This window comes from Leopardus geoffroyi, chromosome B2, assembly GCF_018350155.1.
Source record: "Leopardus geoffroyi isolate Oge1 chromosome B2, O.geoffroyi_Oge1_pat1.0, whole genome shotgun sequence".
Lineage (NCBI taxonomy): Eukaryota > Metazoa > Chordata > Mammalia > Carnivora > Felidae > Leopardus > Leopardus geoffroyi.
This window is the reverse complement of record NC_059332.1, coordinates 123,381,660-123,407,238: the sequence shown is the minus strand read 5'-3', so window position 1 is coordinate 123,407,238 and position 25,579 is coordinate 123,381,660. Positions and strand designations below refer to the sequence as shown.

General features: G+C 38.8%; 1 protein-coding gene and 1 long non-coding RNA gene across 4 annotated transcripts in view; one reads left to right on the top strand and one right to left on the bottom strand.

Moving 5' to 3' along the window:
• The window catches only part of MAP3K5 (mitogen-activated protein kinase kinase kinase 5), a 206,725-nt gene that overhangs the window by 147,315 nt on the left and 33,831 nt on the right, over nucleotides 1-25,579 (top strand). For both annotated transcript variants that reach the window (XM_045499747.1, XM_045499746.1), the window contains exons 15-19: nucleotides 9,949-10,082; nucleotides 15,024-15,151; nucleotides 16,586-16,722; nucleotides 17,965-18,070; nucleotides 23,513-23,670. In XM_045499747.1, coding sequence (XP_045355703.1) covers nucleotides 9,949-10,082; nucleotides 15,024-15,151; nucleotides 16,586-16,722; nucleotides 17,965-18,070; nucleotides 23,513-23,670 — 663 coding nt within the window. The remainder of the gene's footprint in view (nucleotides 1-9,948; nucleotides 10,083-15,023; nucleotides 15,152-16,585; nucleotides 16,723-17,964; nucleotides 18,071-23,512; nucleotides 23,671-25,579) is intronic.
• On the bottom strand, nucleotides 9,212-24,965 carry LOC123609061. Of its 2 annotated transcripts, XR_006717594.1 has the most exons (4): nucleotides 24,353-24,965; nucleotides 19,005-19,077; nucleotides 11,415-11,576; nucleotides 9,212-9,562 (listed from the first exon to the last, which is right to left on the bottom strand). It is a non-coding gene; the product is annotated as an uncharacterized LOC123609061 (long non-coding RNA). The 2 variants fall into 2 exon arrangements; XR_006717593.1 differs by lacking the exon at nucleotides 24,353-24,965 and having other exon boundaries at nucleotides 19,005-19,408.

The following is a 25,579-nucleotide window of genomic DNA, read 5'->3' as shown; positions in this document are numbered from 1 at the left end:
TTCTAGTGAAAGACCAAGAATGAACAGCATAAATAAGTAAAATACATAGCATGTTTGATAATAATCCGTATTAAGGAGAAACATTAAGCGGGGAAGGATTCAGGAAGTTCCAGCATAACGGAGCAAGCAAGTTTAAACCGATACGCCAGGGATGGCTTATTGAGAAGGTAATATGTGAGTAAAGGCCAGAGGGAGAAGAGGGCTATAAAACTAGATATTTGTACCTACAGCATTTTTAGCATTTTATTCGTGTCATTAATAGTTATTAATGTGTTTGACATTTAAAAAAAATTTTTTTTAACGTTTATTCATTTCTGAGAGACAGAGTGCGAGTGGGGGAGAGGCAGAGAGAGAGAGGGAGACACAGAATCCGAAGCAGGCTCCAGGCTCCGAGCTGTCAGCACAGAGCCCAATGCGGGGCTCGAATTCACGAATTGTGAGATCATGACCTGAGCTGAAGTCGGTTGCCCAACCACTAAGCCACCCAGGTGCCCCAAATGTGTTTGACATTTAAATGAGGTGACCACTCACCTCATGTAATTAAGCACCAGAGGGAAGTGCATGGCCTTTCAGAAGGTGGTGGCTTTACTGTGGGTCCCTTGACAGCGTGAAAAGTAAGTGAATCACCACTTCATTGTTTGGCCTTGTCAGTATTGTCTTCCTCCACTGATTCCCTTTTCAATGCCAGGCTTAGATTGCTCTGGGCAGGCAACAATAGAGGGATGCTTCTAGAAGTATTCCCGTCACTGCTTTGAAATGCAATTGTTTCCCTTAGCAACAACCAAATTCCTATTGCCTATTGCCTAGAAATAGAATGCAAACTACATAAGCAGTGTAATCTTACCTTTTATCTTTCAAATCACTCTTTCCTCCACCCCTAACTTTTCCCATATTTCTAATTTAATACACCTTGTTTTCCCTTGGCCTGTAGCCCAGCCCTTCTAGTTTTTTTGGCTATCACATAGATGATTCTCTGTCCTTATAGGCCAGCCCAGTCTCTTCAAACCTGCCTTTTCAGTTTATATCTCAGCACGATAAGAATAGAAAGAAGAGATTTAAAAACCAAGCAAGCAGTTACTCACTGGAATGGTTTTCAGTCACTTTGGCCTTATTAAAGTCCTCTTTTTCTTTTACTATGACCACTTTGTTCAACAGGAAATCAACTGCCATACCTAATACATAGTCTTTTAAAAAAGAATAGTCTTTTGATGCTTTAAATCCAGAGGAAAACTAAAACTTGAGCGGCCTCACGCGGACTTATATATTCTTCGTCACACACACACTATATATATATCCCTGTGGCCCAACTCCCTTCAACCAAAAATAAACTGATACCAACTTTCAATGTTTTGTTTTGGCACCTGGTTTATAAAAACAAACAAGCAAACAAAAAAGGGTTCTCATCAAATTGTCTATAGCTTGATTACTCAATTAAATAATTACTGAACATCTCCTACAAACTAGATATGGGGATAGAGCAATTAAAGATAAATCCCAGCTCTCGAAAAGCTCAGAGTCCAGACTGAGATACAGATTGAGTAAGAGAAGGAAGAGTTACAAAAGTATGAATGAGGGCAGAAAGGCTTGGGAGCACATCGGACCAGAAAGTAACCCAGCTTTCGAGGGTCAGATGGACAGTTCGGGAAAGCTTCCTAGAGCTTGGTTTTGAAAGCTGAGGCACAATTACCCAGGTAGAAAACACAGCATGGGTAAAGGCACAAAGATCTTGGGAGCTTCACTGAGTTTTTGGAGGAGATTGACAAGCGAGAAGGTGGGCCACGGAGGCAGCAGTAAGAACCTGAAGGGCATTTCTGCTGTGCTAAGGAGTTGGGCTTTGATTCTGAAAGTGACGAGAAACCAATAAAGCAAAGGCAGTGATACAAACATGGACAGCTCACCCTGGAACTTTGGACTTTGGGAAGTTCACTGTCAACTTAGTGGAGAATGGATCAAGGAACAAGGCAACAAGAGAGGAGGGGACAGGAAGGCCAGGTAAGAGTCTGTAGAATTAGTACAGAAGAAAAGCAAGGAGGGCCTGATTTAAGGCAAGAGCAGGTCTACCTAACAGCATTTGGCAATCAGTTTGATATGGGGAGTAAGGGAAAGAAAAGAATGAAGTCTAAGGTGGCCCCCAGATGTCTACCAGATACCTGAAGAAGAGAATGGATGTTCAGTGCATCTTGATGATATACTGGACTACATTTATAGAAATGGTGTTTGGAAACAGAAGTAAGAACATCCGTACAACATTGGTAGTGGTAAGAATACTGAATCAGGAATTGTGAGTTGGGTTTGAACCACAACTCGTTTTCACTAGGAAAGATATTTCTGAGCATTTGTAAATTGAAGCTAATCATAGACCTTTCCTGCTATGACACAGGCTTATTATGACTCTCCAATGAGATAGGTTATTGGCAGTTGTTTTTTTTCTTTTAAATTACAAAGCATTATATGGGGCGCCTGGGTGACTCAGTGGGTTAAGCATCTGATTCCTGATTTTGGCTCAGGTCATGATCTTACAGTTTGTGAGTTCAAGCCCCACCAGGCCAGGCTCTGCACTGACAGTGTGGTGCCTGCTTAAGATTCTCTGTCTCCTTTTCTCTCTGCCCCTCCTACATGTATTTTCCCTCTCTCTCTCTCTCTCTCTCTCTCTCTCTCTCTTACTAAAAATAAATAAATAAACTTTATTAAAAAAATTCTAGGGGCACCTGGTTGGCTCAGTCAGTTGAGCATCTGACTTCAGCTTGGGTCATGATCTCATGGTTAGTGGGTTCAAGCCCTGCATCGGGCTCTGTGCTGACAACTCGGAGCCTGGAGCCTGCTTCAGATTCTCCCTCTCTCAGATTCAGTGTCTCCTCTCTTTCTGCCCCTCTCCCACTCACTCTCTGTCTCTCTCTCTCTTAAAAATGAATAAACATTAAAAAAGTTTTTTAAAAATTATAAAGCATTATAATAATGTGGTGGTAGTACTAAGTTCAGTGTATAGGTTTCTATGCCCTTTCTAGGGCACACTAGCAAAGATGAGCTACTTTGGTGATAGTCCCTGCCCTGCCTCCTGCTGGCCTGGGTCCTGGCTGGTAGATTTCCAGCATGTGTGGCACAGTATGATGGAAGTCTGGGCCACAGGAATTGGGTGCGGAGACTTAGGATCTATCTGGTGGAATTTTTTTTTTTCTTTTTTTTACTATTTTTACTGCCTCTTTGCTGGAGCCCGGTTTCATCTTCCAGTTAGAGGAAATCGCTAAAAGATTCCTTCCCCCTATTCCCTCATCCTGAAAACATGCCTGATCTTCTGCTCTGGACTAGGACAGTCTTCAGTCTTACATTAGACATCTACAACGGGAGTATTCTTTTATATACATTGGTATGTATACATTGTGATCATGTACAATGATGCCAATGGGAAAGTAAGACGCCTCCCTTCCAGAGAAGAGTTCGTGATGGGGAGGTCAGTGCTCACCCAGTCATGGCGTGATATTAGGCATAGTTTTCCCCGAGAGAATTCAGCTAATTGCCTTCTGTCAATGCTTGGAAACCTCTTGGAAATAAATAAACCGAAGCTAGTAATGACAAAACCGTATTTTCCTCATCCTCCTTGGCAGAAGTCCCTCAAGTCAAGTGTATGTACCCTAGAGAGTTTGCAGAGTGATCTGATTACCACCTTTGTAGGTAATTTGTCCTTTTTATCTCTGCTTTATGACCTCTGTTTACTTTTCATTTTGTAATTTCCCTATACCATATCTGCATGTGAATTTATTTTTATTTTTCCTAGTAAGGGCTCAATTTTTGGAAGTTATGTTTGATTCTGTCTCAGATCTGCCCGGCCTTTTTTAGAATGTATTATCTCCTTTTCTCATGCTTTTTGATTTCCTATTTTATATCTTTATGTTAAATGTACTTATTTAAATTTTTTTAAACATTTATTTATTTTTGAGAGGGAGAGGGACAGAATGCGAGCGGGGGCAGACAGAGAGAGAGAGACACACACACACAGAATCCAAAGCAGGCTCCAGACTTTGAGCTGTCAGCACAGAACCCAAAGTGGGGCTCAAACTCACGAACCATGAGCTCCTGACCGGAGCTGAAGTCAGACGCTTAACCACTGAGCCACCCAGGCACCCCTGTACTTATTTTAAAGTTTTTGTTTCTTTTACTTTAGGAGGTTTGGGGAGATCGATAGTTGTCAAATCAGCTGACTCACTGGTGGTGAATTATTTCTTTATATATTTTAAAATTTTGGGATGTGAGCTCAATTTCAATGACATACTATCAGTGAGAATCCTAAATAGCCCATATTAAGGGAATCTCCTTTAAAATATTTTTGCTTTGTTTCTATTAGCACTCCAGGGATGTCCCAAGCTCAAGACCAGTTATGGGTATCATGATAGGTGTAAATTTGAATTAAACCAGCACGAGGATCAGCCTGTGGTTGAAAGTATTCAGAGGAGGCTTGTTTTTGTCTACCCAAAACTCAGTCTAAGACAGATGAGCTTTATTTTGGCTTCCCAGTGTAATGGGCTTTTTTCTAATCTACCTGTTCATCAAATTATAGTCCTTCGTGGGCCCTGATTTGGGGTATACTAGCTCTTCCCCTGGTATAGACACAAGGTCCCATTTCCGATCCTCTCATGGGCATTAAGACCACAGAATCAGATAAGGGGTTGACAAACTATAGCCCAAAGGCCAAATCCATCCTGCCAGTACCCTTGGTAAATGAAGTTTTATTGGAACGCAACCATGCCCCTCTGTTTAAATATTGACTGAGCCGTTTTCATGCTACAATGGTAGAGTTGAGTAGTTGCCACAGAGGTCATATGGCCCATAAATCTTAAAAGTATTCAATCTCTGATGCTTCAGAGAAAGCATTTGCCAACCCCTGGCCAAGATTAATTAAACTGAAAGCCCAGCCCTCATCCCTCCCCCCTTGGGCTATAAGGACATCAGTTGTGATTACTCCTCAAGTGGTTCTTTTTCTCTTTATTTCTAGCTCCTGGCAGTCTTCTTTACTTTTCTCTAAGCACTGCTAGGCATTTAAAAGTATGTCTACTCTTTTTTTTTATGTAAGTGTTTTTAGCAGGAAGTTTGCCAGATGCCAAGCCCACCATATTGCCAACACCAGAACCCACTTTCTATTATCTTGGATATTATAGACTGCTATATACATGAGATGTTATATATGAACCTAATGGTAACCACAAATCAAAAACCTGCAATAGGTACACAAACACGAAAGAGAAAGGAATCCAAGCATGTCACTAAAGAAAGCCATCAAACTACAGGGGAAGAGAACAAAAGAAAAAAAGGAACAGAGAACGACAAAAACAAACATAAAACAAGTATTAAAATGGCAACAAGTACATACCTGAATAATTATTTTGAATGTAAACGGATTAAATGCTCCAATCAAGACAGTGACTGGATGGATAAAAAAAGCAAGGCCCATTTATATGTTGCCTACCAGAAACTCACTTCAGACCTAAAGACACCTGGAGATTGAAAATGAGGGAATAGAAAAATATTTACTATGCAGATTGGAGCAAAAAGAAAGCTGGAGTAGCAGTACTTCTATCAGACTAAATAGACTAAAACAAAGACGGTAACAAGAGACAAATAAGGACACTACATAATGATAAAGGGAACAATCCAACAAGAGGATATAAAATTATAAATATTTATGCACCCAACACTGAAGCACCTAAATACATAAAGCAACTATTAACAGACATAAAGGAAGAAATCGACAGTAATACAATAACAGTGGGGGACTTTAACATCCCACTTACTTCAATGGATATATCGATCATCTAGACAGAAAATCAACAAGGAAACAGTGGCTTTGTATGAGACATTGGACCAAATGGACCTAACATATATTTAGGTATATGTATAGGTATAGGTATAGGTATAAATATGTATATATATTTAGAACATTCCATCCCCCAAAAGTAGAATACATATTTTTTTGAAGTGCACATAGAACATTCTCCAGAATAGATCACCTTAGGCCTCAAAACAAGTCTCAATAAATTCAAAAAGACTGGAATCCTATCATGCATCTTTTCTGACCACAATGGTATGAAACTAGAAATCAAGCACAAGAAAAAAATCTGGAAAAGAATACAAACACATGGTTGCCAAATAACATGCCAGTAAACAATGAATGGGTCAATAAACAAATCAAAGAGGAAATTAAAAAATACACGGAGACAAATGAAAATGAAAATACAACAGTCCAAAATCTTTGGGATGTGGCAAAATCTATTCCGAGAGGAAAAATTATATAGCCATACAGGCCTACCTCAAGAAGCAATATCTCAAATAAACAACCTCACCTTACACTTAAAGGAACTAGAAAAAAAAAACCCAAAGCCAGTAGAAGGAAGAAATAATAAAGATTGGAGAAGAAATAAATGAGACAGAGACTAAAAAATACAATAGAACAAATCAGTGAAACCAGGAGCTGGTTCTTTGGAAAGATCAACAAAATTCATAAGCCTTTAGCCAGACTCATCAAAAAAAATAAATAAAATAGATGCAAGAATCCTCAACAAAATATTAGCAAGCCAAATCCAACAATACATTAAAAAAAATCGTTCAATATGATACATCACATCGACTAGAGGAAGGATAAAAGCCATTTGACCATTTCAATGAATGCAGAAAAAACATCTGACAAAAGTGCAGCATCCGTTCATGATAAAAACCCTCAACAAAGTAGGTTTAGAGGGAACATACTTCAACATAATAAGGCCATATATGAAAAACCCACAGCTAACATCATACTCAATGATGAAAACTGAAAGCTTTTCCCTTAAGGTCAGGAATAAGACAAGGATGTCTACTCTCACCACTTTCATTTAGCATAGTACTAAAGTCCTAGCCACAGCAATCAGACAACATAAAGAAATAAAAGGCATCCAAATTGGGAAGGAAGAAGTAAAACTTTCACTATTTGTATATGTCATGATATTATATATAGAAAACCCTAAAGACTACCAAAAAACAAAACAAAACAAACAAACAAAAACTACAACTGATAAATGAATTCAGTAAAGTTGCAAGATACAAAATTAATATACACAAATCTGCTGCATTTCTATACACTAATAATGAAGTAGCAGAAGGAGAAATTAAGAAAACAATTGCATTTACAATTTCATCAAAAAGAATAAAATACCTAGGAATAAATATAACCAAGGAGTTGAAAAACCTGTACTCCATGAACTATAAAGCACTGATGAAAGAAATTAAAGATCACACAAACAAATGGAAAGATATGCTCTGCTCATGGATTGGCAGAACCAATATCGTTAAGACGTCCATACTACCCAAAGCAATCTACAGATTTAATGCAATTCCTATTAATACCAACATTTAAAAGAATTTTTTTTTCAGTTTTATTTATTTATTTTGAGACAGAAAGAGAGAGAGCACATGAGCCAGGGAGGTGCAGAGAGAGGAAGATAGAGAATCCCAAGCAGGCTCCACACTGCTGGTGCAGAGCCCTATGTGGGCCTCTAACTCACAAACCGTGAGATCGTGACCTGAGCCGAAATCAAGAGCTGGACACTTAACCAACTGAGCCACCCAGGCATCCCTATACCAACAACATTTTTTACAGAATTAGAACAAATAATATTAAAATATATAAAGGCCCCAAATAACCAAAGCAATCTTAGAAAAGAACAAAACTGGATGTATCACAATCCCAGGTTTCAAGATACACTGTAAAACTATAATCAAAACAGTAGTGTACTGGCACAAAAATAAACACATAGATTATTGGAACACAATAAAGAGCCCAGAATTAACCCCTGCTTATATGGTCAATCTGAGACTAAGGAGGCAAGAATATACAATGGGGAGAAGATAATGTGTTTAACAAATGGTGCTGGGAAAACTGGACCCTTTTCTCACACCATACACAAAAAATAAACTCAAAATAGATTATAGACCTAAGTGTGAGATCTGAAACTATAAAACTCCTAGAAGAAAACATAGGCAGTAATTTTTTCTCATCAACCATAGCAACACTTTTCTCAATATGTCTTTTCTGGCAAAGGAAACAAAAGCAAAAGCAAACTGTTGAGACTACACCAAAATAAAAAGCTTTTGCACAGCAAAGGAAACCATCAGCAAAACAAAACAAAAAGGCAACATACTGTATAGAAGAAATTTTTAAATAATATATCTGATAAGTAGTTAATATCCAAAATATATGAAGAACTTACACAACTCAACACCAAAAAACCACAAATAATCCAATTTAAAAAATGGACAGAGGACCTGAACAGGTACTTCTCCAAAAAATATATCCAGATGGTGAAAAAGATGCTCACCATCACTCATCATTGGGGAAATGCAAATCAAAACTACAATGAAATATCACTTCATACCTGTCAGAATGGCTAAAATCAAAAACACAAGAACTAACTAGTGTTGGTGAAGATGTGAAGACAAAGGAATCCTTGTGTACTCTTTGGTACGAATACAAACAGGTGGAATCACTGTGGAAAACAGCGGTTTCTCAAAAAAATTAAAAATGTAATTACTGTATTATCCAGTAATTGCACTACTGGATATTTACCCAAAGAAAATGAAAACACTAATTCAAAAAGATACATGCACCCCTGTGTTTATTGCAGTATTACTTAAAATACCCAAATATGGCAGTAACCCACATGTCCATTGATAGATGATATCTATTATAATGGAATATTACTCAGCCATAAAAAAGAATGAAATCTTGCCATTTGCAACAACATGGATGGATTTAGAGCACATAATGCTAAGTGAAGTCAGTCAGAGAAAAACAAGTACCTATCTGATTTGACTCATATGTGGAATTTGAGAAACGAAGCAAACAAAGAAAAAAAGAGATGACCAAAAACCCTAGAGAACAAACTGGTGGTTGCCAGAGGGGATGTGGATCAGGAAAGGGTTAAATAGATAAAGGAGAATAAGAGTACACTTACCCTGATGAGCACTGAGAAATGTATAGAGTTATTGAGTCATTGTATTGTGTACCTGAAACGAATATAACATTACATCTTAGTTATACTTGAATAAAAAAAAAAAGAAAAAGAAACCTACAAAAACAAAAAAATTTGTTGACTTAAAAGGTTAGAAATCAATTTTTTTAATGGCCAACTTAAACCCTTTCTGAGAAAAAGAGCTTGTTCTATGTTCTCTCCTGTTCTGTGTAGTTTTACACTGGGTTTCTAGAGTCGTGGCTTGACCTTTTGGTGGCCCTAAATTTGGTAATTCCAGTCTGAAACCAAAAACTTCCAGGTCTCAGGAGGTCTCACCAAATACTCTCTAAACCTCTCTTATTTTCATCCAGTTTTCCATAGTTGACTGAGACGCTTGACAGCTTGGGGTTTAGGGCTGTAGATATTTCTTTTTACATCAAAGATGAGATTTTCCTCTTATCTTTAATTTTTAAAATGTTTTTTTTTGTCTTGGGGAATCCAATGATGAAAATTTTCTGCTTCCCCAAAATCTTTCTTTCAGGGGCTTTATTCTTTTGGCAGAGTATGTAATACTTGGACAGTATTAAAAGCTGGGAAATAAAAGAAAAATTAATTAGATGGAATAGATATTGATAGACATTATTGCTAATCATACTCATTTCCAAGATCTATGAAAACTAGGATTGAGTGGGTAAAATAATCCAAGTGGGCTTATGAAGAAGTACTTTTCTGGATCTAAATACATAGTCCTCACTGTGTTCATAGCCATTGTGAAAACATGAACACACTATCTGCTTTCTGTTGGGAGTGTCTATTCTTTGGTTCTTGAAGCTGCTGCTTAGAACTTCATCATATCGTTTTGCTTGTTAAAGCCATCTGATAAAATAAGGAAAAATGCTCTTAGAAAAAGTTTGATATTTAAGTGTAAAATGCAACTAACATGTCAACCTCCTGTCCCCATTTTTTCCCCTTGTAGTATGACTACGAATATGATGAGAACGGAGACAGAGTTGTTTTAGGAAAGGGCACTTACGGGATTGTCTACGCAGGCCGAGACCTGAGCAACCAAGTCAGAATTGCTATAAAGGAAATCCCAGAAAGAGATAGCAGGTACAGTACTTGTGACTAATAAAAGCTGTTTTCACCGTGTTCTGGGTTGTTGATGTCATCTTAGACAATATTTTGGTGATATTCTAACTAATGAAACTCTGTCTGAAAACTCCACTGTTTTAATCAGCCCCCCTGTGAGGTTTAGCTGCTTTATCACTCAGTGATTCAAGCACAACTCTCTGGTGGGGAAGATGGCCTCTCTTAGGTGACAAGGACAGAACTTTTAATGAGTAGAAAAGACGATGGCCTGTGTGAACTAGGCTCAGGTATGTCACAGAATGGTTGATTTATTAGACAGATAGATGGGGAGTAAGCATGATCAGCAGTGGTTTGAACCAGAAGTTCTAGTGTCCAGTCCAGCATCTACAGAGCTTGGAAGTCATCCTCCATCAGTGGTAAGCTGACTAAACTGAGAAACCAACAGCTCTTCTTGGATCCATTAGAGAAGTGAGGTCACGGGCCAAGCCATTGCTCCCAAATTTGGAGAGACAGTCATGGGTTGGGGGGCATACTTGGTGAGTTTAGCCTCCAGGAGCCCTACTAGATCCTTACAGTAATATTGGAGAAAAATCTCTTTGTGCTTCCAGCAGGGGGAAGGATGAGAGTAACTGTTTTGAAATCTACTCTTCCTAACAAGGCCCACCCTCAAAAAGACGGTTTTTACCAGGGTCTAACCTATTAGACTGTTACCAAAGCCTAACTCCTGCCCACTGTAGCCATGCTGTCCCAGCTGAAGGCGGCAGGGGAAGGGGCAGGAGAAGCCTGCAAAGCATTTGTGAGGCTCATAGCCCAGTGGCACAGGTTCTCTAAGAAACTGATACCTAAGCATGAGACTACAAGAATGCCCTCCCAGAATTCCTTTTACCTAACACATCATGCCTGACTTCCAACAAAAATTACAAGGTATACTAAAAGGCACAAACACAGTTTGAAGAGACAGAATAAATATCAGAACCAGACTCAGATATGGCAGGGATGTTGGAATTATCACACCAGGAATTTAAAACAACTTTAATATGCTAAGGGCTCTAATGGGTAGATAGCATGCAAAATAGAGGGAGTGTAAGCAGAGATAGAAACCCTAAATAAGAATCAAAGGAAATGCTAGAGATGAAAAACAAGAACAAATGGGGCACCTGGGTGGCTCAGTCAGTTAAGAGTCTGACTCTTGATTTTGGCTCTAATTATGATCTCATGATTTGTGAATTTGAGCCCCACATCGGGCTCTGCTCTGACAGTGCAGAACCTGCTTAGAATTCTCTCTCTCTCCTTCTCTCTCTGTTCCTCCCTCCCCCTCAAAATAAATAAATAAAAACTTTAAAATAAAATCACCTTTGTAACTTAAGTTTATTCAACCACCAGTGTACGTACACAAAGCACACCAACAAAGATCTTGTTCTATAGCAATGCATTTGGCACAAAGTGTGTTGTTTGAAAATACTTGCATGACAAGTGCTCCTCTTAAACAGCTGGCACAGGGCATCTTCTAGTTACCTACAAAAGAAAAAGTGAAGTCTATCATGTTATTGTGAGATACCGCACACAAAGGTATTTCTATCTATGTGCCCTGGAGAGCTTTTGATGTTGCATGTAAAAAGATGGCAGTTAGAAAGGACAATTGCTATGATAATAGGATGCATGTGAATAATGCATGATCCAGCATTGGCCATCTGGAATGAAAGATCACAGTAACGAAAATCATTGCTTCTGTGTTTCATTTACACTTTAAAAACACTTTGTTAGAGAAGCAGAGTAGTTGTAGGATAGAGGTGGTGGTGGATTCATAACCTATCCCAACTAATTGTTAATTTCAGACTGACTTCCTCCTCTAACATTCTACACATGCCTGAACTATTTATTTAGATCAGTTATTCTCTACCCTGCTGCATATTAGAATGAACTGGGGAACTTTAAAAAACGCTTGATGCTCAGGTCTTACCACCCCAAATTCTGGGGTGGGTCATATGCATTGATATTTTTTCAAAATCCTTACAGATGAAATGTCTAGCCAAGGCTGGGAACCATTGGTTTAGATGGATATCGTGGGAATTTGACTAAGAGAAGGTGCTCTGGAAACACATATGGACCAATACTTTTTCAAAGCTAAATATATATAAGTATCTCTGATTACCTATACCATTTCTTCTTTCCATTGTCACAGCTAATTGAGAAGAAATAAGATTTTCTTATAATTTCCATAGATAAGCATTGCTTATTGACTTGAACGAGTTATAGTTTCATGCTTATTCAGCGCTTGGCACTTACTCTTTCACTTAGAACTGCTGAGTGTTACCAATCAATTTCATATTGGAGAAGAGTTCTTACTCTTAGCTAGGATGAATCTTGACTATTATTGTAACTTTTAAGCCATCCTTTGGTTACTACATATTGGAGGGGATGGGGGAGTAGTGTATTTCCTTTTCCAGGATCTTAAATTTATTAATTTTTTTTTCAGTTTTTAATTTATTTTTGAAAGACAGAGAGAGAGAGAACACAAGTAGGGGAGGGGCAGAGAGAGAAGGAGACACAGAATCCAAAGCAGGCTTCAGGCTCTGAGCTGTCAACACAGAACCCGATGCAGGGCTCGAACTCACAAACCGTGAAATCATGACCTGAGCCGAACTGACTGAACCACCCAGGCTCCCCTCCAGGATCTTACATTTAAAAGTTCATGATTGATTTTCAATAGAAGGTCAAGGGGTGGGAGCCTCTTGGTTCATCATAAACTCAACTAATCACTTACTTCAGATTATTTAGTCATCTTGATGTCCTAAATCTGTAGAATAGACCCAATATTTGCTACTAATTTATCTTATGCATATCAAGAGCAATCTTATTAACTAGTGTTAATAAAAGGTTTAAACTTGATGGAAAAAGTAACTTTCTTACAAATGTCCTGAGAATCATAACCTAAGTATGTTTTTTTCAGGAATTTTTTATTTTTATTTTTATTTTATTTAATTTTTTTTTCAATATATGAAATTTATTGTCAAATTGGTTTCCATACAACACCCAGTGCTCATCCCAAAAGGTGCCCTCCTCAATACCCATCACCCACCCTCCCCTCCCTCCCACCCCCCATCAACCCTCAGTTTGTTCTCAGTTTTTAAGAGTCTCTTATGCTTTGGCTCTCTCCCGCTCTAACCTCTTTTTTTTTTCCTTCCCCTCCCCCATGGGTTCCTGTTAAGTTTCTCAGGATCCACATAAGAGTGAAAACATATGGTATCTGTCTTTCTCTGTATGGGTTATTTCACTTATAACCTAAGTATTTTATTGGTTACACTCTATACCAGTATTTCTCATGTTGTCTCCCTCAGTTATCAATATGGAATTGTCTCTAACTGATAGCCTGCTAAGGGGTTTCAGTATAATACCTACCTCTATAGTTCCTAAAACAGTTCTAAAGAAAAATAAAATGAGTAAAAGATCTAAAGTACAAGTCAGTTTTTTGTTATTGTTGGCAGCATTCTGAGTAATATTTTACAAATTATAAGAGCTTAAATTAAATGAACTTGGATTTTTGTAACCTAATTTGTAGTGTATTCTGAAAAACTTCATGAAAATAGTATTATACAATACTAACCACTTCTAGAATTTGTTATTGGCATTCAAAAAAATCCATTCTGTTTATATGGATTTGCCATGGTAAGATCTAAGCATTTCTTTTTTTTTTAATATTTATTTATTTTTAAGAGACAGAGTGAGACAAAGTGAGAGTGGGGGAGGGGCAGAGAGAGAGAGAGGGAGACACAGGATTGGAAGCAGGCTCCAGGCTTTGAGCTGTCAGCACAGAGTCTGACGCGGGGCTCGAACCCACTGACTGTGAGATCATGACCTGAGCTGAAGTCGGATGCTCAACCAACTGAACCACCCAGGCACCCCAAGATCTAAGCATTTCTTGCATGTAGTACTGAAGCAGATTATGAGGCATCAGGTTTGTGGTTTATGTTTTAGTGGTTAGTGCCTTTCATACCTGTAACCTCCATTGTAGAACAGAAAAAATATTAGGGCATAGCTTTGAGTCCCTAACACCCTACTGTAGTTAGTTATACAATAATCATATTAATATAATATAAATATTAATATAATATTAATATTCGAGACTGCTAAGAGTCTACAGGCTTTATAGTACTTCAAATAATCATCAAAAGGGTTTTTCTGTATGTTCCGGAAATACAAAACACTTTCATTGTATAATCTGATAAAGCAACACACATCAAGTACATGATTTTGAAGCCTGGTTTAATGCTGGTCTTTCAGCATGGAGGCCTGGTTAGGACGGAGTGAAAAAAAAAAAAAAAAAAAAAAAAAAAAATTCCTGATGTACTAGAACTGATAGACTCACTAAGATGAGGATTTTTGAGGAGCTCAAGGAGACAGGATTTAAATGGTTTTGTGTTTTCTACAGACGAGTTGCTGGAGCTTCCAGTAAGTCCTAGAATGAAGATGAAAGTTACTTGAAATTTTTATCTTCCTGGGCAAGAGTCTCCTCTAATAGTAGAGTTATGTTATGAGGCGAGTGGAATTGAAAGTCATTTAATATAGACAATGAGCTATGTAGGTGCGTTCAATTTTCCTGGGCTAATATCTGTCACTTATTAGCTTTCTTTAAGATCTTGGGTAGGTTCGTCATCCTCTTGGTGAATCAATTTCCTCATCTGTAAAATGGGCATCTGAAAAGTACCTTCTCCTAGGGTTCTTGTGAGAAATGAGTACATACGGTAGGCTCAGATCAGTGCCTGACACATTTCCCCACAGACCCTACCCACTACCACTTCAACTTCCCAGAATTTATGTTATGAGAAATAAAGGCTTTAGATAGCCATATTTTACTTTACATATGGGCATATATCTAGCTGATGTTTTCAATTTGTACTGCTTAAATGTATACACTAAAATCTGGCTACGTAATTAGCTCATCAACATTTGCATGTCTTTTAGATACTCCCAGCCCCTACATGAAGAAATAGCATTGCATAAGCATCTGAAGCATAAAAATATTGTCCAGTATCTGGGCTCTTTCAGTGAGAATGGTTTCATCAAAATCTTCATGGAGCAGGTCCCAGGAGGTAAGAGATGTTTTTCTTTTTTAAGAAATTATAAATTTGTAGGGGCTTGAAGAGGAGAACAAGTGAATGGGATTTATGAGTTTACACGTCTTATTTCGTCTAAGTTAAAAGAAAAATGAGATTATGTTCATTGCAGCATTGTTCACAGTAGCCAAGATATGGAAAGAACCTGAGTGTCCCATCACTGGATGAATGGATAAAGAAAATGTGTTTTGTATACATAATAGAATATTATTCAGTCATAAAAAAGAGTGAAATCTTGCCATTTGCAACAACACAGATGGACTGTGAGGGCATTATGCTAAGTGAAATAAGTTATGCAGAGAAAGACAAAAACCATATTAGCTCTCTTACATGTGGAACTAAAAAAAAAAAAAACCCAGAGGCATCTGGGTGGCTCAGTCGGTTAAGTGTCTGACTCTTGATTTCTGCTCAGGTCATGACCTCATGGTTCATGAGTTCAAGCCCCGAGTAGGCAGAAAGTGCAGAGCCTGCTTGGGACTCTCTATCTCCTTCTCTCTGCCCCTCCCAAACTCCCACGCCTGCTCTCTCTCTCCCTCAAAATAAATAAACAAATACATAAAATCCCTGGGGCACCTAGGTGGCTCAGTCGGTTAAGCAGCCGACTTCAGCTCAGGTCATGAGCTCACGGTCCGTGAGTTCGAGCCCCATGTCGGGCTCTGTGCTGACCACTCAGAGCCTGGAGCCTGTTTTGGATTCTGTGTCTCCCTCTCTCTCTGACCCTCCCCCATTCATGCTCTGTCTCTCTCTGTCTCAAATAAATAAACATTAAAAAAAATAAGAAAAAAATACATAAAATCCCAAACAAACAAACAAAGGAAACAAGTTCAAAAATAACAAAGAACAGACGCAGGGGATGGGGGGGGCAAAATGGGTGAAGAAGGTCAAAAGGGCCAAACTTCCAGTTATAAAATAAATTAGTCCTGGGGATGTAATGTACAGCCTGATGACTATAGTTAATAACACTGTATTGTGTATTTGAAAGTTGCTGAGATGTATATAAATATCGCAATGTATATAAATATCAAATCATTATGTTTTACACCTGAAACTAATATAATGTTATATGTCGAATATACCTCAATAAAATTTTTTACAAATTTAGACATGTGACATCAGCTTGAAGTTTATTAGGAGGCAATACAAATATCCTGAACAATTTTAGTATCAATCATTGTGACCTAGATTAAAGTTAGGGACTGAGGAGCCTTTTGTTTTGACCGTATTTGATAATGAGCATCTTCAGAGCAGGGACACTTTCCTCTTCATATGTGAGCCCAGGTGTCTAATACTCCAGTTCCTGGGACACCATGAATAACCAGGAAGTGTTAGCTTAAATTATTGTTACATTATTAACATGCTTTAAAGAACTCATTTAAATAAGAATATCCACTGTTTCTCCCTGCTTTGCAGGAAGTCTTTCAGCTCTCCTTCGTTCCAAATGGGGCCCATTGAAGGACAATGAGCAAACAATTGGCTTCTATACAAAGCAAATACTTGAAGGATTAAAATACCTCCATGACAATCAGATAGTCCACCGGGATATAAAGGTAGGATGCACGAGGATTCACGTTTGAAAGTTCCTTGGTGGGCAACTGGTTTTGTTTTGTTTTCTTTTCTTTTTGCAAAAGTCATGCTGTGTTATGAGTATTGATTTAGAATTGTGAATAAATAAATCGTAGAAATAGCAGAAATGCAAGATACTAACTCCTCTGCTCTGAGTCAGGTATTGATACTCATGCCTTATCTCTTCTCCTCAAGGAATAAGCCTTTTAACTGTGTTCACCCAACAAAGATTGAGCTTCCACTGCACCCCTGGCACTGTTTGAGGTGCTCTGGGGAGGGGGCAGCACAGCAGAACAAAACTGGACAGGATAAGGTCTCCGCCCCTGACGAGATCACAGGCTGGTTCATCTTGGTATCCTTGCCCCCAGTAGCTACTCAGTAAATATTTACTGCATCAATGGATGAATGATTGGGAGGGAAAATAAATAAGATCTTCTCTTCTCACAAGTATCATATACTGATTGTTTGAACTAAAATTAAATAACTTACTTGATTCTTTTTAAAAAGAGAAAATTCAGAACTAATACATTTCTGACAAAGGTGGCACTGTGGAAAGGAAGTCAGTATTACTATCCGCAGATCATCCCAGATCTCGTGATTTGCCATATCCCCAAATATTCCGGGAAAAGAAGTAAAATAACAGAAAACACAATGAGAAATCATGAATGTCATGTTTGAACTTAATCACACACAGGTGACCCCTTCTGTTCACAAACCACAGCAAACTCTGACCAGGCAGGCGCCTTTTGACCTTGTGGCCTGAGTAGCACGTTGTGAAATGATAATATAGGCACAAAAATGGTGTCAAGAATTCACTCTTGGGGGGCGCCTGGGTGGCGCAGTCGGTTAAGCGTCCGACTTCAGCCAGGTCACGATCTCGCGGTCCGTGAGTTCGAGCCCCGCGTCGGGCTCTGGGCTGATGGCTCGGAGCCTGGAGCCTGTTTCCGATTCTGTGTCTCCCTCTCTCTCTGCCCCTCCCCCGTTCATGCTCTGTCTCTCTCTGTCCCAAAAATAAATAAACGTTGAAAAAAAAAAATTTAAAAAAAAAATAAATAAAAAAAAAAAAAAAAAAAAAAAGAATTCACTCTTGAGGTTAACTGTAATGAAGAGTACAGACTTAGTGGCCTCGTTTAATCTGGGGACACCGTTTCTTATTGGACTTACGAGCCAACAACAAACAGTACTGGAGGAAAGACTAGTTTTGATTCAAGTCTTTTGTTCTCTAGGGTGACAATGTGTTGATTAATACCTACAGTGGCGTTCTCAAGATCTCAGACTTCGGGACATCAAAGAGGCTTGCTGGCATTAACCCATGTACTGAAACTTTTACTGGTATGTTTTTGCAATGATGATACGGATCTTAATGTAATTAAAGAAATAATTGCTGCGTTAGAGCATAATGTGAGAGATAAAGTCCGTCTGGGTTCTCACAGACATTAATGCTGGTATCTTTTGATGCTCACTGAAAAATGTTACACAGAATTTGACCTGGCTCTTTTCTCATCTTGTATTTCTATGACTTGCTCTGTCTTCTGGTTAATGCCACTGAAATGTTTTTTTAAACTCTCAATTTGTTTTTGTTTTCCCTTTCGTGTCATCACTTCTCTCTGGGTTGGCCTACAACCACTATAAGCCTTTATAAGATTTTTTTTTTTTTTTTTTACCCCAGCCTCTCTGTGACTCTTACTCATAGCTTAATCTCTTCCCATTTGAACTATGAATTCCTAATCTGTTTACTCCCTGTGGCCTATTTCCTACTCACAACATAAATAACTGGTAGAATTTTCAATTCAGAAAGAGGAAGTGACTCATCAACTCAGCACTGGGGTGGGGAAGAGAGCTTGCCTGAGAAATTAGGCAATCCAGCCACCAAGCTACCTCTAGAACAAAGTCCTGAGGTAGTGGAGACAAAGCGATTGCCAAAAAGCCAACAGTAGCCAAGAGGAAACCAAGGCTCAGAGAGATTAATGATTGCCCCACAATTACAAGAGGAATTTCAACTCTGGTTCTTACCACTCCGTTCTGCTGATTCTCTTGAAGTGCTAAGTCCTTGTTATTATCATCAGAGAAAGAATAATTCAGCAAAAAAAAAAAAAAAAAAAAAAAAAAAGCAATGAATAATCTGTGGTCTAATAGAAAGCAAAATGGCCAGGTATCCTCATTTTTGAATCCCATGAGGTAGGTGAGGAAATTGAGAGAGAGAAGAGAGATCACAGCCAGAAGTCACAACTGTTTGTAAATGATAGAACTCAGATTTTTAATCTACCCTTTTCTCTTTGCTTTGATCTTGCTCTGGTCCATCTTTCTCCCCATGTTGCTCACATATCTGTTCCAGTAGCCTGGAAGAAGAAAAGGAGAGAGAGAAATTCTGTAAATTTTCTCAGAACATTCAGCCAACAACAGCTCTGACCCAGTTCCCACCCTCACAGCAATGGGTATTTCAGGGCACAGCATTAAACACAGTTAAAATGTATTTTTCTGAACAAAATTAATTCCATCCTGCTAGTAACTTTAAATGTGTTTCCATTTCTTTCCTCATACTCTCTCAATTTGGCAAGAGACATTTTAGATGCTGCCAAGACTCAGTAACTTCTGACAGGAAATCCCTACTTTCAGAGGTTTTATTTGGGCAGGATGTTAATTTAATTATATCTTCTTGCTAATCTTAAAGACATGTTTTTTGTTTTTTGTTTTTTGTTTTTTTTTTAGTCCCCAAAAGAGTTTAGTAAAGCAATCCTCCCAGAGCCCTTTGCTCTTCTCACGCTGGCTTCACATGAGTGACACGCATAATTAATGTGCCTGGTCTGTCTCCAGGGCTGGTCAAGAGGGCTTGGAGTGGGCACACTTTGATCTGCTCACTGGATAGGCCTCACGGCTGCTTGGTCAACCTCTGATGACCTGACTTGAAAGATATTGGCCTGTTTCCACTTCTTGGTGATTTGGCGAGAGGGAAGGCAGCATCAACCAGGATTTATAGAGTGCTGGCAGTATACCTGCCTGTGTTAAGTGGTTTACATACATATTTCACTGAAATTCGTACATGAACCCTAATCCTTAAGTTATCAGTATCCCAGTTTATGATGAGAAATTAATGTTAAAAGAGGTCGAATAACTTGCCTGAGGTCACAGAGCTAGTAAGTAATAGAGCTAGGATTCAAACTAGACTTAACATGCCACATGGAATTCATTATCTTCTCCCCAAACCCGTTCTGCCCACACTGTTCCCCATCTCAGTTGATGGCCACCCAAGACCTAGAGTTGTCCGTGGTGCCTCTTTTCTCACACCCCAACCCAATCCGCAAAGAGACCTACTGGCTCTACCTTCAGGAGATGTCGAAAACTGGAACACTTCTCACTGCCTCCGCTGCTGCCTCCCTCGTCTCCCACCTGCGTTACCTCCATAGCCTGTTCTCCCTGCTCCCACTCTTGCCTCCTACTTTCTATTCTTAACACTGCAGCCAGAGTGATCCCTTTAAATCAGATCAAGCCCTGTTACACCTGAGACTTCGGTGGCTTTCTGTTTCATTCAGACAAATGCCAAAGTCCTAATATTGTGGACAAGAATCTGACCTGATTCGGAGTCTATTACCTTTTCGAGACCTCATTTCCTACTCTTCCCCTGCTTGCTTAATCACTCACTCTGTACCAGAAAACTGGTCTTCCTGCATTTCCTTCATTTTACCAGGCACAGCCCTGCCGCAAGACCTTTGCACATGCTCTATCTTCTGCTAGTAACACTCTTCTCCCAGCGATCTGCATGGCTAACTAAGTCCCTCTTCTTCAAGTTTTAACTCAGATGTCATCTCAGTGAGCCTAACATGACCACCGTATTTACGTGGCAGCCCTCCCTGGGCATTCCTGATCCCCTTTCCTACCTTTTTTTTTTTTTTGTCATTAACACATCACTTTCTAGCGTGCTATATAATTTACTTATTTACTATGCTGGAGTTTAATGTGTGTCTCCCGCTGCAAAGAATGTAAGCTCCATGAGCCCAGGGATTTCTGTCGGTTTACTCCACTGCTGTATTCTAAGTGCCTGGCCCATAACAGGCCCTCAATATAAGTCTGCTGAATGAATGAGTGGATTAAATAGAATGTCAAAGTTTACACTTTTAGCCACTGAGTTGTAGTGGTTCCAAGGGTGGATGCAGTGGCAAAGAAATTCTAAAAGAGATGATTTTAAAGTGATTTTTTAAAACCTTGGAATGCAGATGTATAAGATCTGCGCTTTAGAGCTAATGCTCTCACTTTTTTCCGTAGGCTACTGTACAGATTGGCTTACATCTTCATTATCTGGCTCTGTAAATCTTTTTATATAAAATATTATGTGTCATGTGATTATGGAATAAAGAGAGCATATATGAATACATAACTAAGCCTGAGGGTTTTTTTTTTTTTTTTGGCACTTACTCTGTGGGGGATAATTAAGCACAATTGGCAGATAGAGCTCTTTGAAATATTATCTGATGAATAGAAACATTGCATAATGTATTGATATTACCTGAGTTGTCCAATTTTTAAAGCTCACTTTGTTGTTAACCAGTTGCAATTTCTACTCAGATATTAGTATAACTTAAATTCTCACATCCATTCTTTTTTAGATCCAGGTACAAAAAAAAAAAAACCCAAAAAACCAATCACTATAGCTCATCAGCTATAGATGAAGAGAAATCATAGCGGTTTTCTACTAAGGGTAGGGGATTTGAAGAGTGAAGAGTGGTATTACCTTATTCTTGGCTAGGTGAAATGCTTCCCTCCAATAATGTTGCCGATTTAAGCTCACAGTAGGCATGCACAATTGTATGTGAACTTGAACGTGAGCTACTGCCACATAATGAGGAGAGCTGGCGGGTAACCTGGCAAGATGACAATACTAGACAAAGATAATATACTTTCATTTGGTTTTATGAACAGCAGCCAGTTTCTAGCCTGTGTTGGTGGGTTTCATGGGAACAACTTAGAGGAGTTGTGCCTAGCAGTTTCATCTGTAAATCATGCATGAGGCATTCATAAAAGGTGTCTGTATTTATCAGGTTGTCTGTCAGTTTGGTTATGAATCAGAAAATACTGAAGTAGCTCTTTTAGCAACTGCCTCAGGATTGGAGATAATTGAATGTGGCATCTTGGATGAGTTCCTGTTTGCTGATGATATCATTTGTAGGAGTATATCAGTAGCAGGGGATGTGGCAATAATCTGTTCCTGTTCACACTCCTGATTCATTGTTGGATTTGGGAGAATCAATCTAGGGTCTCTGAGAAGCCAAGCCAGCCTCTTGTTTGAGCCACTTGAGATAACCATAGTTGAGTGTTTATCTGGGATAGACCAGACTAAACCTAGAACCAAGTGTTCTTGACTGCCCATTCAATGCTCTTGCCATCCTACCACACTCTTCAACTCTCTGATTCCACATAGCCTTTTAAATCTCCTATGTTCTGTTGTATTCTTCTTCACATTGTGTCTGGTGATTTGTCTGTACTAATGGCTCAAGACCTGTCTTTGATCTGTTAAACCTGTTATTCCATGGACCACAGGCATGCAGCAGAAGCCATATATATTTGATTTACAGAATAGAGTACACGAAAAATGGTTTACATTACTTTTAACAATGGCTTTCAGAATCTTTCATGCTTTCGTGATTTAGAGATAAGAATCAAGACAGAAGAATTAATCATTCAATTTAGATACTGAGAAATATATTGGGGGACCTGGGTGGCTCAGTCTGTTGGGCATCCGACTTCAGCTCAGGTCATCTTACGGTTCGTGGGTTTGAGCCCCCATCGGGGCTGGGGCCTGGAGCCTGCTTCAGATTTTGTGTCTCTTCTCTCTCCGCCCCACCCCTGCTTGCCCTCTCTCTTTTTCTGTCTCTCAAAAATAAATGAATGTTAAAAAAACTTTATAAAAAAAAGAAATTGAGAAATATAGATCTAGAAAAAATGGATGAATGGCCTAGAATTTTTCTGGAAAGATTAGAAGTATACATAATAGGAATCTTTGTGTATTTGAAAAACTAATTGCAAAAAATGTGTGTTGATATATTCTCTGTTGTTCTCAAATGACTAATTGTTAGAAGTTTCTAAGAGGCCTCAATAAAGTGATACCTCATTTATACTCTAGTATCTAGATGAGAAAGCATCTATTCATGACCAGATCACATTGGCAAACTATTCTTATATCCCTGATAAAATCCATTATGACAACTGTTATTTCCATTTTTATTAATGACCAAGAAAAATGGAACACAAAAAAATGAGATATTGGGGCACCTGGGTGGTTCAGTTGGTTAAGCATCCAACTCTTGATTTCAGTTCAGGTTATGATTTCACAGTTCATGAGTTCAAGCCCTATGTCAGGCCTCCTGCTCTCTCTCTCTCTCTCTCTCTCTGTCTGCCCCTCCTCCTCTTGCACTCTCTCTTTCTCTCTCAAAATAAAATAGGCATGAAAAAAAGATGAGGGCACCTGAGTGGCTCAGTGGGTTAAGCATCTGACTCTGGTTCAGGTCATGATCTCATGGTCATGGGATCAAGCTCTGCATCAGGCTCTGTGCTGAGAGTGCAGAACCTGATTGGGATTCTCTCTCTCTGCCTCTTTCTCTGCCACCTCCCCTGCTCCTGCTTTCTCTCTCTCTTCAAAATAAATAAACTGAAAACAAGAAAAGATGAGATACTAAGACCTGAATCATGCTTTTAAAGTTGTCTTATTTATGTAGACAGTTAAAGCTGTCACTAGATATTCATGTGTTTTCTAAAGTAGAAGTGTGTTTGAATTACCCCCAGGTACCCTTCAGTATATGGCACCAGAAATCATAGACAAAGGACCAAGAGGCTACGGGAAAGCAGCAGACATTTGGTCTTTGGGCTGCACGATCATCGAAATGGCCACAGGGAAACCACCTTTTTATGAACTGGGAGAACCACAAGCAGCTATGTTCAAGGTCACATTTCAAATGTCTTAAATGTCTTAAAAACCACTGGATAAAGCTATTAGATTAGATGTTCCATGTGTCTATATGATAATTTTTTTAGGCCAAAGGAGAGGAGCGTAGGTAAGCACATTAAATGTGCTCACAAAGTTCATTAAAGTTCATGAAGATTCACATCCCTCAGAGTCAATGTGTATGTCTCACACTGAGGATCTGTCTGTCTCTCCCTGCCTTAGTTTTCTCAGCTATAAAGTGAGATTCCATGTAAGTTCCTCTGATGCCTTTTCACAATGCAACATAAATAACATACTACTTTATGGAAGATGCTTTAAGCTCTTCGGGAAATAGTCTGAATATCTTCCATGGAAGGAGATGTTAAAGACGTTTTTTTATTCATTTAAATATTAAATCAAAGCAATATTTCCCTTCTCTATCAGAAGAGTGTAGAGGCTCCATTAAGAAAGGGCTGGGCATAATTGCTACTTTGAGGACGTCAATCATATTCTTACATAGCCACTCTTCTAGTCTGTTTATTTGCCCTCTCCTGGAAGTGGGAAGCAGCCCACCTCCCAAAATAGGAAGCACCAAATATGGAAATAGGGCTGAGAAAGCCCAGGGGCCACTGCTTCAGAATTCAGGGACTGAGCAAAGCAGTGACCAGTTCTGAGTCCCTTCAGTCCCCACCTGCCCTTACCTGCCACGCTGCCAAGCCCAAGATTTAAACTGAGAACTTGTTTCCCAAGGAGTAGAGCTCAAGTTTGTCGTTCTGTAAGGCAGAGAACTTCTGATAAGTTGTTATCTCTTTCCCTGCCACTGACGATGTTTCTAGCGGCTTGCCTCCCGTGATGAGCCCTGTGGGACCTACCTTCTGCTTTTGTGTAAAGGTTGCCTTACTTTAAGCTTGAAGGTGATCTGATGGGTTACTGCTGATACAGAAATGAGTAGTGCAACCAAACGAGAAGGGCAGTGAGAGCTGCTAAGAGAGCTGCCCTTCTTGACATAAATGAATGTCTTTCTCTTCTTGGTCAGTCTTTCAACTTTTCACCCATCTCTAGGAGTTCCCTCTGAAATGCTGCTCTCTTCCCCATCGGTGCAGGGATTATTATACAATATGCATTAAATGAGATAATATAGACTCGAGCACTGATTTACAGTGTTTGAATGTAGGCTCCAACACTGTCAAACTCTTCGGGGACATTGGGCAAATGACTTAAACTTCTTGTACCTCATTTTCCTCATCTATAAAATGGGTATAAAAATAGTACCTATCTAATAAAGGTTTTTTGAGACATATATGAGATAACACATGCAAAGCACTTAGAATAGTGTCTGGCATATAGTAAAGGCTATATAATTAACCATAAATAACTGTATATTATTATCTATATAATAATTCACATATATAAGCTATATAGTAACAAAAAATATTTCCTTAGAACATTTTCTTTACTAATACATGAAAACATTACTGAAAAAATTTAGAATGACAGTCATGAGAAGAAAATTCTAATTGTTATAAAAATTCTGTTTGTTTAATTTTAAAATATTTAAAAATACCTCTATATATGAGCAATTTGGGGCAGGAAAAATATTCACAAATCATGGCATAGGGGAAAGAACACAGGCTTAAGCCAAAAAAATTAAGTTTTCGATCCCAGATCTCTCTTTCTGTAACATGTAACCTCACCCCTCTGAGCCTCATTTTCCTCTTTGATGTGACAGGGATAATATTTAATCCATTGGGTTGTTGGGAGTATTCAGTGGAACTTATAAATCAAAAAACCAAACACGATTCCTGGCCTATAGCTATTAGGACCAACACAATGGTCTCAATTACAGGTATCTTTCTTGCATGCCAGTGTGCTAATGTGTGCTAAAACTTTGAGGACTGAATTATTACTTCATTATGCTGTCTACTGTC